Source organism: Heptranchias perlo, chromosome 3 (assembly GCF_035084215.1).
Source record: "Heptranchias perlo isolate sHepPer1 chromosome 3, sHepPer1.hap1, whole genome shotgun sequence".
Lineage (NCBI taxonomy): Eukaryota > Metazoa > Chordata > Chondrichthyes > Hexanchiformes > Hexanchidae > Heptranchias > Heptranchias perlo.
The window spans coordinates 135,918,717-135,932,994 of NC_090327.1; the positions used below are offsets into that span (position 1 = coordinate 135,918,717).

At 42.8% G+C, this 14,278-nt stretch overlaps 1 protein-coding gene across 7 annotated transcripts in view; it reads left to right on the top strand.

Moving 5' to 3' along the window:
- ubr5 (ubiquitin protein ligase E3 component n-recognin 5) overlaps positions 1-14,278 on the top strand; it is a 182,900-nt gene that overhangs the window by 59,596 nt on the left and 109,026 nt on the right. For 5 of the 7 annotated variants that reach the window (XM_067982020.1, XM_067982021.1, XM_067982022.1 and 2 more), the window contains 4 exons: positions 428-586; positions 4,147-4,258; positions 10,197-10,351; positions 12,415-12,612. In XM_067982020.1, the coding sequence (XP_067838121.1) occupies positions 428-586; positions 4,147-4,258; positions 10,197-10,351; positions 12,415-12,612 (624 nt within the window). The remainder of the gene's footprint in view (positions 1-427; positions 587-4,146; positions 4,259-10,196; positions 10,352-12,414; positions 12,613-14,278) is intronic. The other 2 variants (XM_067982025.1, XM_067982026.1) reach the window with 1 other exon arrangement.

Consider the following 14,278-nt stretch of genomic DNA (forward strand, 5'->3'; position numbering starts at 1 on the left):
ATTTAAGCATGCAATTTTTCACCCAACAAATTGAATACTAATAATGTGAACAAATTGTCCTGAGCAGAAAAGGTTTCTCACTATACAGAGGACTCATTGGGGCTAATTTTTACTAAGCGCTTAATGGCATGGAAAAAGGGGTGGATACCTGTAATGCGGGTTGTCTACCCCTTTGTGTGTGGCACGTTTTTTGTTTTAATTACGCCACTTTTGGAATTTGCTCGCCATCAAACTGGGTGCGCACCAGGTGCAAGTTCCGCTTGTGTTTAATGGGCATCCAGGGTTGTTCACCTGTGTATGACAGTAAGTTTAAAAGACATTCAACAATTTTAAAGTCATCTCTGCACCGGTTTTATTTATTTTTCTGCTAGCATTTAGGAACTCTTGAGCCTTTGTGACAATTAGAGTATTTTTTTTTTACTCCCAGCACTATTATTGGTACCAATGGGTTCTCCAGTGGGAATCCTCCCTATCTAACGTGTTTGGAAAACGAGGACCAACGGAAGGATGCCAACCAGGTCAGACTGCACGTGAGGTATTCTGTGCCCACCCAGCAGTACCCTCACACCCGAATCTGCAGACAGAGGTGACTAGACCTTGCTTTGGCAGATAATTAGTGCATGTGGTGGCTCCTATTTCCATAAGAAACTGGGATACCCGACCCAATGGTACTACTTACATGTTAATGTTTGACTACCTGTAATGTTAGAAGGTTCTTCAGAAGCAGCCCAATCACAGTATGTCATGCTTTCAGGGATACTTCTTGAAAGAAGCAAAAGCACATCCGCCAAGCATATTTGCAGGCATTATAGCACCCACCTGGCAACACTTATAGGCAATTGTCTTGACAGGGTCTGGGTCAGCACAGAGCCAGCTGTAGAGCTACACCATCTGCTAGATCACCAGCTACCGTGCAACCAAGAGTTGGCACAACCAGTGACAGTACAAGTCAGCCGCCGCTGCGCCCATCCAAACATGCTGCACTCCTGACTTATGGGGATCGTGCTGTGGGGTGACTGAGGGTAGGTAACTCCTCTCATAGCACCTCATTCAGCACAACCTTCACTTCAGCAGCCATGAAACGGGGTTTGGCACTGGGCTGATCTGTCACTTGCTGACTTGTGCCTTTTCCCCCTTTTAGCCGTGGCAAAGGTCGCAAGTGGGTTGAGCTACCTTTTTGGATTCTTGCAGATGCTCTAAGAATTTTTGTTCCCCTGTTCTTTCACTTCAGCATGGCTTCAAAATTTCACTTGCTCACAATTATCTGCTCCCACCACTATGGCTCCTGCAGCCGTCCAAGTTGGCATCTGGGGCTGTCAATAATTATATAAGTGGGTTGATGGCATGAAATTTGAGTGGTGCGAGCACATTGCCATTCTAGTGAAATTTTCACCAGTTCTGAGGTTTAGAACTCACTTACACTAGTAGGTGAAAATAGGCCCCACTTTTATTAATAAAATGTGACAGTACAGAAACATGCCATTTGACCATTGTGTTTTAATCCACACAAGCCACCCGCTCTAATTTCACTCCTACTTGCCCCTCATACCCTTCAATATTGCTCTTTTTCAAGCAACCATATAATTTCCATTGACAAGAATTTATGGACTCTTGCACAATGGTTTAGAAGTTCATATTCTAACCACCCTTTGTGTAAAGAATTTTTTTCTAACCTTCATTGAATTGTGATTTTTTTTTTTACATTTGTTACTATCTCATCACCGGCGGAAACAATCTATTGCTATTTCTTATTACCCTTTTATAATGTGGCAAACCTCAATCAGGTCACCCCTTAGGCTGATCAGCTGAAGTGAAAAAAAGATCTTAAATAGGTCTCTCTCCATGACCGTAAGCTGTCATTCCCAGTAACATCCTAGTGAATCTGCACTGCAACTTTTCCATTGCTATTATGCCCTTCCTAAAATGGGATGTCCAAAACTAAATAGTACTGATATTGAAGCCGAACTAAGGTCTTGCTCTTATGTACCAGATACAAAACCAAGAATTACATTAGCTTTTTTATGGCTTTGCTCATGCTGCTACTCTTAATGACTTGTGTATCTGCATACCAAAGTTTTCTCCTCTATTCAAAATATTATCATTGTATTATTATCAGTGTATTTCTTCTCCCTTCCAAAATATATTGCTTCACATTTTTCTACATGAAACTGCATTTTCCACCTATATACTCATCCTGGTAGCCTATTTAGATCCACCTGCAGGCTTTCACTATCATCACCATTTATGACGCCCCCACTTGGTATCATCAGCAAATGTCAATTTCCTTCCCTTAATTGCAAACAATATCTATATCTATCTATCTATCTATCTATCTATCTATCTATCTATCTATATGCAGCGCCAACATGCAGCCTTGTAGAGTACCACTGACCTAGATCTTTCCAGTCCGAGAAACTTCCTTTTCGCTTTCTGCCCATCAACTACCTCTATCCACCTGGCTGCAATATTCTGTGTTCTAGTTTCTTGTGGTACGTTATCAAATGCTTTTTGAAAATCCCTATAAACCACATTATCTTCAGTTTCAGCTGTTTCCTCTTTTTTCTTCAATGAATTCCATAAGGTTGTCAAACATAATATGCATTTTAGAAATCCCTATTAAATGGCCCTAATGAACTCTTGATTTGCCAAATACCTTAGTAATTGCATCCCATATTATGTACTTCAGTAGTTTACCAACAACTGAAGTAACTCATAATTTCCTGGCTTATCCCTATTTCCCCCGCACTCCCCCTGTCACTTCTTGAAAAGTGAGTCACGTTACCATTCTTCAGTTCTCTGGCACAATTTTCCTTTCCATAGAATTTTGGAAAATTATAGTCTGCTCATCTGCTATTCCTAGTTTCTCTCAAGATCCTTAGATGCAAATAGCCGGTTCCCAGTAATTTGCCTATCTTAAGTTTGTGTAACTGCTTTGTTACAAATTCTCTTGGAATTATAACCTCTGCCAACTGTTCTTCACCCATCTCTAGTGATTCTGCAATCCTAGTATCCACATCTCCTCTGAAAACGGAGGCAAAATACTTGTCTAGTATGTGCCATTTTCTCTACTCAAAGCTTGCTTACTTGATCTCATGGCCATCTATGCTTCTTCTTGCTGATGTGCTTTTATAAAGCCTTTTTATTTCCCATATAATTGAATAACTTTCTCTCATCCCTGTTTTTTCTAATTTCCCATTTATGAAACTTTCCTGTATCTATTAAAAGTTGAGCCTGCACCACATGACATTCTGTTGTCACATTTTTGTCAACTTTTTCCCATTATAATTTCCTTTGTGCATTTTATTGTGTTTTGACTATATAAACCTGTCACTGTAATTGCACAATCTGGCCTCTTGGTGGATTTGTGCCCAATTTGTGAGCATCTTGAGAGCACCTCTGAAAAATTTGAGCTGGATCTGCCATCTTATGTTGCCTCTGGGTAAGTTTTGGTATCAAGATTTAGGTTTATCTTCCCTGTCATTTCTCAGTTTAATTTCAAACTAGTCAATCTCCTGTGGCATTGTAAAACCAAGTGTCGTCTGCAGGTGAAGTGGAGGTAGGTCCAGGGGCTAATTGGATTTGGGGGCAGACATAAATCATTCACCCCCTCCCCCAGTATCAGGTTACCCTGGTTATCGTCCACTAAACTCCTTACCCACTAAGCAAGTTAATCTGGCATACATCTCCAATTCCCCTTTGACATACCTATTGAACTGTTCTCCTCCCCCCCCCCCCCCCCCCCCCCCACTTCCCTCCCCTCCCCACCCTCTTCCTTTCCTCTCTCTGCTTTCCTCCCTCCCTTCTTGAATCTTTCACTGCCGCTGCATTCCTGCACTTTCCTCTTCCTCCGCCCCATAGCTACTTGCTTCATGCTGGTATTGCTCATGGTTTCTCTGGGACACCTTCATCTGTGTCATAGGTAACCAACACTGTGTATACCTATTTTTTTTCTCTATTATACAGAATTACAGTGATGGATGAGTTGTGTATTTTGTTGCTGAGGAAAAGAGGGTTGTAAAGTACGCATGTGGAATAATGACTTTGTTTGTAGTGAAGAACTATTGTAACTGAAAACCTAAGCAGAGCTTCTCTTGTAGAACATGCTGATTACAATTTATATCTTGGTACTTCTCTACATTGCTTCAGGTGGTGAAAACGGGCGGGACACCAAGGGTTCCAGACTGTTTCCAACGCACTCCTAAAAAGATTACTGTCCCAGAAAAAGCAGAGATCCTTGCAGTGAATGTGGATTCCAAAGGTAAGTGCAGCAGCTGGCCATGTACTCCATATATTTATTGGTATAATTGATTTTCCCGCAGAAAACAAAGAGCTTCTATTATCCATGCCACAATTTAACCAAGCTCTCCGTCGGCCATGATTAGCTGAAGCAAATGTCAGAATGTTATTTTTAATCTTACTGCATTTCTAGATGATCTTAACATTAACTTCAACCCATAATCATTTACTAAAGCTGTTAGTTTAATTGCTAAAACACTCTCTTTTTAAAAACTATATTTACAGTAGTATATTTGTGAGGGGCAGCGATTTTAATATGGATGAACTAGTCAATCAAAGGATATTGCCCTCCTAACAGAAGTGGGACTTAGTTCTGTTTTGAGCATAGAAAGGCCATATGTATGTGTTTGGCAGAATCGCTGTGGAAGGGCTAACCCTGGTCAGTTAATGACATTAGAAAATGTATCTGAGTAAATTATCTGTGTAATCCTAAATGCTGTAAAGGGAAGTCACTCACTATCGGGCTGTTCCTGTACTATTTTGTATCTTGTTTCCTGTTTTAAAACTGTGGAAGCCCCCTGATGGCTTATTGGGTAAAAATACTGCTCAGTGTAGGGCTGAAACAGGCAGTCCAGGAAGATTGATGGTTCAGCCCTGGTTTGTATTGATCTCTGCCTGGGCAATATTTGGGATGCTAAGACTGGCTCCTGCAACCATGGGGAAAAGCAGCCAGGGCCTATCTTAACACTATTTAGCGATCCCTTCTGGGAAGCATGCTTGATGAGTGAGAACAGGAGTCGACTTAAGAGATCCCATATTCAAATAACTGATAAATATACACTTCATATGCTTAAACGGCTGAGTGCACTGGATACAGCAAAGGCTATGGGCCCTGACAACATCCCGGTTGTAGTAGAGTCATAGAGTTATACAGCACGGATAGAGGCCCTTCGGCCCATCGTGTCCGCGCTGGCCATCAGCCCTGTCTACTCTAATCCCATATTCCAGCATTTGGTCCGTAGCCTTGTATGCTATGGCATTTCAAGTGCTCATCCAAATGCTTCTTGAATGTTGTGAGGGTTCCTGCCTCCACAACCCTTTCAGACAGTGAGTTCCAGACTCCAACCACCCTCTGGGTGAAAAAGTTCTTTCTAAAATCCCCTCTAAACCTCCCGCCTTTTACCTTGAATAGAGGCACAGCTAGTTCTGGAGCACAAGTACTGAAGACTTGTGCTCCAGAACTAGCTGTGCCTCTAGCCAAGCTGTTCCAGTACAGCTGCAACACTGGCATCTACCCGACAATGTGGAAAATTGCTCCGGTATGTCCTGTCCACAAAAAGCAGGACAAATCCAAACCGACCAATTACCGCCCCATTAGCCTACTCTCAATCATCAGCAAAGTGAAGGAAGGTGTTGTCGACAGTGCTATCAAGCGGCACTTACTCACCAATAACCTGCTCACCGATGCTCAGTTTGGGTTCCGCCAGGACCACTCGGCTCCAGACCTCATTGCAGCCTTGGTCCAAACATGGACAAAAGAGCTTAATTCCAGAGGTGAGGTGAGAGTGACTGCCCTTGACGGCAAGGCAGCATTTGACAGAGTGTGGCACCAAGGAGCCCTAGTAAAATTGAAGTCAGTGGGAATCGGGGAAAACTCTCCAGTGGCTGGAGTCATACCTAGCACAAAGGAAGATGGTAGTGGTTGTTGGAGGCCAATCATCTCAGCCCCAGGGCATTGGTGCAGGAGTTCCTCAGGACAGTGTCCTAGGCCCAACCATCTTCAGCTGCTTCATCAATGACTTCCCTCCATCATAAGGTCAGAAATGGGGATGTTCGTTGACGATTGCACAGTGTTCAGTTCCATTCGCAACCCCTCAGATAATGAAGCAGTCCGAGCCCGCATGCAACAAGACCTGGACAACATCCAGGCTTGGGCTCATAAGTGGCAAGTAACATTCGTGCCAGGGAATGACCACCTCCAACAAGAGAGAGTCTAACCACCTCCCCTTGACATTCAATGGCAATACCATCACCGAATCCCCCACCATCAACATCCTGGGGGTCACCATTGACCAGAAAATAAATTGGACCAGTCACACAAATACTGTGGCTACGAGAGCAGGTCAGAGGCTGGGTATTCTGTGGAGAGTGACTCACCTCCTGACACCCCAAAGCCTTTCCACCATCTACAAGGCACAAGTCAGGAGTGTGATGGAATACTTTCCACTTGCCTGGATGAGTGCAGCTCCAACAACACTCAAGAAGCTCGACACCATCCAGGACAAAGCAGCCCGCTTGATTGGCACCCCATGCACCACCCTAAACATTCACTCCCTTCACCACCGGCGCACAGTGGCTGCAGTGTGTACCATCCACAGGATGCACTGCAGCAACTCGCCAAGGCTTCTTCGACAGCACCTGCAACCTCTACCACTTAGAAGGACAAGAGCAGCAGGCACATGGGAACAACACCACCTGCACGTTCCCCTGCAAGTCTCACACCATCCTGACTTGGAAATATATCGCCGTTCCTTCATCGTCGCTGGGTCAAAATCCTGGAACTCCCTAACAGCACTGTGGGAGAACCTTCACCACACGGACTGCAGCGGTTCAAGGCGGCGGCTCACCACCAGCTTCTCAAGGGCAATTAGGGATGGGCAATAAAATGCCTGCCTCGCCAGCAACGCCCACATCCGATTAACGAATAAGAAAAATGACATTTGGCCACTTGGGCAAGGTATTAGAAGGCAGCTGGCATCCATGGAACTATACTCCAGCATGCATTGGAGCTGTTACATAGGAACATGAGTAGACCATTCAGACCCTTGGGCATGTTCTGTCATTCAGTTAGATAATGGTTGATCTGTACCCCAACTCCATTTACCTGCCTTTACTCCACAATTCCTCACTACACTTATCTAACAAAATTCTATCAATCTCCATCTTAACATTTTCAATTAATCCAGCATCTACAGCCTTTTGAGGGAGGGAGTTCCAGATCTTCACTACCTTTTATGTGAAAAGGTGCTTCCAGATTTCTCTTTAAATGGCCTAGCTCTAATTTTAAGATGTCCTCTTGTTCTGGATTCTCCCACCAGAGGAAATCATTTTTCTGTATCAACCCTATTGAATCTCTTAATCAGATTAAACATCTCTATTAGATCACCTCTCAGTCTTCTAAATTCAAGGTAATACAAGCCAAGTTTATGCAACATGTCTTCATTTAACCCTTTCAGTCCTGGTATCATTCTGGTAAACTTGCACTGTATCCCAAGGCCAATATATTTTTTGAGAGGTTCGGTGCCCAAAATTGAACGCATTACTCCAGATGAGGTCTGACCTAGGCTCTACTGCTGAAGCATAGCTTGCTCACTTCTGTGTACCAACCTCCTTGAGAAAAATGCCTTTTTAAACTTTCCTTTAGCCTTTTCAATTCTTTTTGTCCCTGTGCACTAGCTTGTAGTGATTTATGTACATGGACACCTAAATCCCATTGGTCCTCCCCAGCTCCTAGTATCTCTCCATTTTAAACAAAAATTCCGATTTCTTTCTTGAATCCGAAGTGGATGACCGTACTTGTCTATATTGAACTACATCTGCTATAGTTTTGCCCATTCATTTAGTCTTGTGTCCTTTTTGTAACTTCCTGCTCCTATCTACAGCGCTTACTGTGCCTCCTAACTTAGTGTCATATGCAAAATTAGATATGCAACTCTATTCCTTCGTCTGTGTGTGTGTGTGTGTGTGTGTGTGTGTGTGTGGTAGAAAGCTGAGGTAAGTATGGATCCCTTAGCAACGCCATTTGTACCATCCCACCAATCAGAGAACAAATCCTTTATCCCTAATCTCTGTCCTACCTGCCAACCAATTGCCAATCCGTGTCATAGGTTACCTCCAATTTCATGCACTTTCATTTTTGCTGCTAATCTCCTGTGTGGAACCATATCGAATATCTTCTGGAATTCCTTATAGACAACATCATAGATATGCCCTTATCCATCATTTCAATGACCTCAAAACATTCAACTGGATTAGTCAGACATTAACGATCATTTCATAAATCCATGTTGACCTCTTTGATCAGCATATACTTGTCCAAGTACTCAGTTTGATAGATTCCAATAACTTCCCCACAACTGATGTTAAACTGGGTCTATAGCTACCTGCTTTCTCTTCCCCCTCCCTTCTTAGATAATGGAGTGATATTTGCAATCCAAAAGTTGTAATTCCAGAATCTGGAGAACTTCAAAAAATTATGACTAACGCATCTGCAGTTTCTTTACCTATTTCTTTTAGGAGGTACAGTAGTGTGGCAGATAGGTTACTGGACTAGTAATCTGGAGGTTGGATTAATAATCCAGAGAATGAGTGTTCAAATCCCACCATAGCATAGCAGTTTGAGAATTTGAATTCAGTTTTTAAACAAAAATCTGGAAATAAAAAGCAGCTATCAGTAAGAGTGACCGTAAAGCTGTCGGAATGTTGCAAAACCCAACTGTTCCGCTTACATCAGGAAGGAAACCTGCTGCCCATACCCGGTCTGGCCTATATATGACTCCATTTCATACCAACGTGGCTGACTCTTAACTTCCCTTCGAGGCGGTCTAGCAAGCCACTCGGTTGTATCAAACCAGGGCAACTAAGGATCGGCAATAAATGCCGGCTTTGCCAGTAATGCTCACATCCCAAAAAAGAATAATACTTGGTCCTGGAGATTTGTCTATTTTAAGTCCCATTATTTTCCCCATTACCGTTTTTTGCTGTCGGCTTTGAGACCTTTGGTATTTGTTTTATATTCCCTTATTGCACCTCTTACTTTTCATATCCCTTTTTTGCTTTTTATAGCTCTCCCAGTTCACTTTTCCTTGCATTTGTGTAAGCCTTTTCTTTTAGCTTGATGCTGTCTCTTTACCTTAGTTGTTGACCATGGTTGCTGAATTACATAAGTGGAGCATTTGCCTTTCAGGGGTACATACTTATTTTGTATTGTTCCTAATACTACTTTTGAATATTTCCCACTGTTTGTAGATTTACCGATTAACAGTTCAGCCCAGTTTACTGTGGTCAATTTATTTCTCATCCTTTCAAAGTTTGCTGCACTTACATTTAAATCTATGGTTTGTTACACTCCCTCTCAAACCTAATATTAAATTGTTGGGAGAGGAAAGAGAATTTGAAGAGTTGCTTTTTGGGGGCATGTATCTTGTGAAGAACCAATATGATTTGGCACTATAAAATGAGAGTCTAGAAGTTGAATGTTGACTAGTCTACCACACATGGCATCACGCCTAAACCTGGTCCTGGCTTTACATCGCCACCACCACCGCCTCTTTTGACCCCTCCCCTGCCTCTCTGTTGTTAGACTGCTTGTTCGACATCCATTCAGACCTTTGGGCATGTTCTGCCATTCAGTTAGATAATGGCTGATCTGTACCCCAACTCCATTTACCTGCCTTTGCTCCATAAGCCCTCGCGACACTTATCTAACAAAATTCTATCAATCTCCGTCTTAAAATTTTCAATTAATCCAGCATCTACAGCCTTTTGGGGGAGGGAGTTCCAGATCTTCACTACCTTTTATGTGCACACACTTCTCAGCAGGAATAACTGGAAAGTGAACAGAATTGGGATCCTGGCTGTTTTTTTCTCCCCATCCCCCAAAGATGCCAATGCCTGCAGGAGTTTGCTGCCACTGGTTCCAGCTGCCTTCCAGTACCTTGCTGAAACAGCCACATGCCATGTGCAAGCTTACACAACATCTATTAACAGGTTATTTGAACATTAGTTGCTTGGAGATGTTGACTCTTCAATTAAAGATTATGATCAAAATAAGTTCTTTTACAAGTCTCTAATTTTGGACCTGTTATTAGTTGACATAATTGTGATAAATTTATATAATAGATGTTCACCCAATAGAAAGTGTATGATTTAACAATAATATCTATTGACTACTCTGCTAGGTGTTCATACTGTGCTGAAGACGGGTACATGGGTACGCTACTGTATCTTTGACTTAGCTACAGGAAAAGCTGAACAGGAACATAACTTTCCTACAAGCAGTGTTGCTTTCCTTGGCCAGAATGAGCGCAATGTGGCAATTTACACAGCTGGGCAGGTATGTACTGTTTTAATTTGCTGTCTCTTAGAGAATCTAATCCAGTACCATAATCACTAGTTAGGCTGGTGATTGTTACTGGACTAACAAGCCACAGGCAGTGCGTTCAGATCCCACCATGGTAAGCTGTGAAATTGAATTCAATAAATCTGGTAATTTGTGGGCAGGTACCAGAAAATGATGATAAAAGCGTCTGGATTGTTGTTAAAAACTGAATTGGTTCATGATCATTTTCAGAGAAAATAATCTGCCACTCGCACATTATGTAGTTGGCTCTTAATACCTTTTAGGGCAAACGAGGGATGGGCATTAAATGCTGCTTTGTCAGTATCGTCCACATCCCATGAACAAAATATTAATAAAAATCTGGATATGCATTTTCCTCCTTCCCTGCAGTCAATGAGGACAGAGTAGTGACATTCAATTGACATGTAGTCTGGGAGAGTGGGTCATACTTTTTTCTAAAAAAAAATGTTGTCAAAGATGGTGCCACATGGCTAGCAATTGTGAAACCATCCCAATTCTACATCACCGCCTCTTTCGACCCCTCCACTGTCTCTGTTATTAGATTGCTTGTTCGACATCCATTCCTGGGTCAGCTGCAATTTCCTCCAAACTTTGTTCCCTCGACACCGATTCCAACCCCCTCCTTGTCTGCTATATAAGGCTGAACCAGGCTGTTTGTAACTTTGGAGTCCTATTTGACCCAGAACTGAGCTTCTGGCCCCATATCCTCTTCATCACAAAGACTGCCTACTTCCACCTCTGCAACATCTCCTGTCTCTGCCCACTTCAATTTTTCTGCTGCTGAAACCCTCACTCATGCTTTGGTTACCTCCAGACTTGACTCTTCCAATGCTCTCTTGGCCAGCTGCCCATCTTCCACCCTCCATAAACTTCCAACATCCAAAACTTTGCAGCCCGTATTCAAACCCACACCAAATTCTGCTTACCCAACACCCATGTGCTTGCTGACCTACATTGGTTCCAGGTCCACCAACAACTCAATTTAAAAATTCTCGTCCTCATGTTCAAATCTCTCCATGGCACCACCCCTCTCTATCTCTAACCTCCTCCAGCCCTACATTCCCCCCTCCCCCGAGAACCCTGCATTCCTCCAACTCTGGCCTTTTGTACATTCCCCACTTCCTTCGCCCCTTGGTTCTAAATTTTGGAATTCCCTGCCTAAACCACTGCACCTCTCCTCCTTTTAAGACGCTTCTTAAAACTTACCTCTTTCACCAGACCTGTAGTCACCTGTCCTAATATCTCATTCTTTGGCTCGGTGTCGTTTTTTGTCATAATACACTCCTGTGAAGCCCCAGGGACGTTTTCCTATGTTAAAGGTGCTATATAAATGCAAGTTGTTGTGTGCATTACATTGCTGCTGTCAAGCTCAATGTTGCATTCTCCGCTCAGAGTTAAAAGGTGTGGCTTACAGATTGGAGGGATGGAAGGGCAACTTAAACGGATGGTGTCCCTAAGTAATTCCTGTCTTCCCCACACCCATTGGATGATGGCAAATTGTAAGGTTAGTGGACAGGAAGTATGGGTGTCCTCATCACAGGAAGTATGGTTCTAGTCAAGATTTTTTTAATATAGTAGATATTTGTATTTTTTAATGGCAAGTTACATTTTTAACATTGCTTCCTTTAGGGAAAATTTAATTTTTTTTCTTAGAATGTGTGAGCAACATGACAAATGGTTAATAAAATTCAGCTGAAATTTACTATTCAAAAATAAGTTTTGAAGAGTCTGCTGGATTTTGTGTTCAGAGTAAAGCTGAACTGTGAATGAGTCTTTGGCGTTTTGTCTGTGTGCTCTCCTAGCTGGTGTGACACAAGATCAGATGACTAACAAGAGTTGTTATCATTTGCTGCAAATTTTTGATCTATCCTTGTATTTTGTGGCTAGGTATGTGAGCAGGGCAGTTCACAAACTATCTGAATAACTTGTGAATTATGTGAATTCTAGGGAAATTGGTGTAGATCGTATGTTTAACATATTGAAGAATAAATTGAGCAGATGCAACTCTTTTTCTGATTGTATTTTTATATTTCTAGGAATCTCCCATCATCCTCAGGGATGGAAATGGCACAATCTACCCCATGGCTAAAGATTGTATGGGTGGAATCCGTGATCCTGACTGGTTAGATCTCCCACCAATTACTAGCCTCGGAATGGGTATCCATTCTTTGACAAATCTTCCCGCAAATTCATCCATTAAGAAGAAAGCAGCTGTCATCGTAATGGCTGTGGAGGTAGGTTGATTGACATAATAAAGGTTAAATATCCCAAATTTAGTTTGTAGGAATTTTGGATTCATCATGTACTGTACTAATGTACTAAATATTAATCAGTAAAACACAGATGGTTTTCTTTGAACGTAATAGACCAAGTGTAATCTTCGGCTGAACCAGGGTTAGAGGGTGAGGGATAACCAGACTAGGCCTCGCAGACGTAATTCAATAATTATGTCCTTATTTTTGTATAATACTTTTTGATCCATCGCTTACAGTTAAATAGCAAAACTGAGGTCAATCTGGGAAGCAGAGGAAGAGAGTTGGTTGGAATGGAGGAGTTTCTTTGCTGTACAAGTGGATGAGCAGGGAGATGCAAAACAGATGCCACGACTGGAGGGAGGATGTAATTAGAATGTGACAAGTTTGCATAATGCAGTTTCCACTATAAATGTGGACGTAGGAAATCGTGATGCAAAAAGTTGACAGGAAATGTGTACAAGTGTAATGTTTAATATATTGACATCTGTACTGCATTTTGTGATGTGCTTGTCAGGCATATGTACCTATTTAAAATAGGGAAATGCTTATGTTAATTTCTGATAGTGGTGTTTGATGCCGCTGCATTGCAGGCTAAACTACATTTTGAAGTACTAGATTGGCCCAAAGAGTTTCTCTAAAAGACCATAATATTTTTTGTGAATATATGGAAACAGATGGGGAAAAGACTCAGAGCCTGGCCCACACAGTCATGATGCAACTTCAGCAAACTCCATGACCCTCATCCACTCCCAGCAGCCAGGCATGCAATCTCCTGGGAAAGGCAAAAATCCAGAAAAAAATGTAACCAAGAAAGATATGCCCCACCCATCCTTCATGACGTGATGTCAGTCACAGTTAGGAAGCTGTCCACCTGCCCCACCCCTGAATTTTTACATGAGCTGACAACATGCTGCAAAGGTCATCAACACCCCTTTTCCTTTCTCTTTCCTCCCCCCCCCACCCCCCCCCTCCCAGCAACCAAAGATATAACTCTCAACATCCATCTTGGCTCTATGCCCATGCATGTCCCCATGTCATTCCCAAACCAAATTGCCTATCCACATGGACGGAATCCAATCTCTTCACTGCCTTTGAGACCTCTCAAATCTCTTCGATGTCCACACCGCTCCAGAGGAAGATATCCCAGCTCTCCAAGCTTATTGTGGTAACCAAGGGTCTTTATAACCAGGTATCAATCCAGTGGCACTCCTCCCAGGCCTGTACAGCAATCGCCATGAGGGAATCTAAACCTGACAACAATCTAGATGAGGCTCAACCAGGGTCCCATGGAAGAACAGCACGGTACTCCCTGTTCTATTAATTGTCCCAGTGCTGCATCACAGCACTCCAGTTAGCCCTGCCACAGCCCTGTGGCACTGGTCACGAACTCTCCGACTCACTGCATCTCTCCCATCTGAGGCCCGAACACCCACACAAATCCCAGTACCATCCGTGGACAGGGACCGTCCCAACGTCCTCACCTAGATTGTTGACAAAAAAAAAGCGAAGAGCAGCAGCCTCAACAATTGCTGTGTGACTCCACTAGCAACCAATCCCCACCCAGCACCACTGCCACCAATAACAACCCTCTGCCTATGAGAATGCAACCAATTCCCCATCCAACCCAAAATCTGCCTGCCAATCC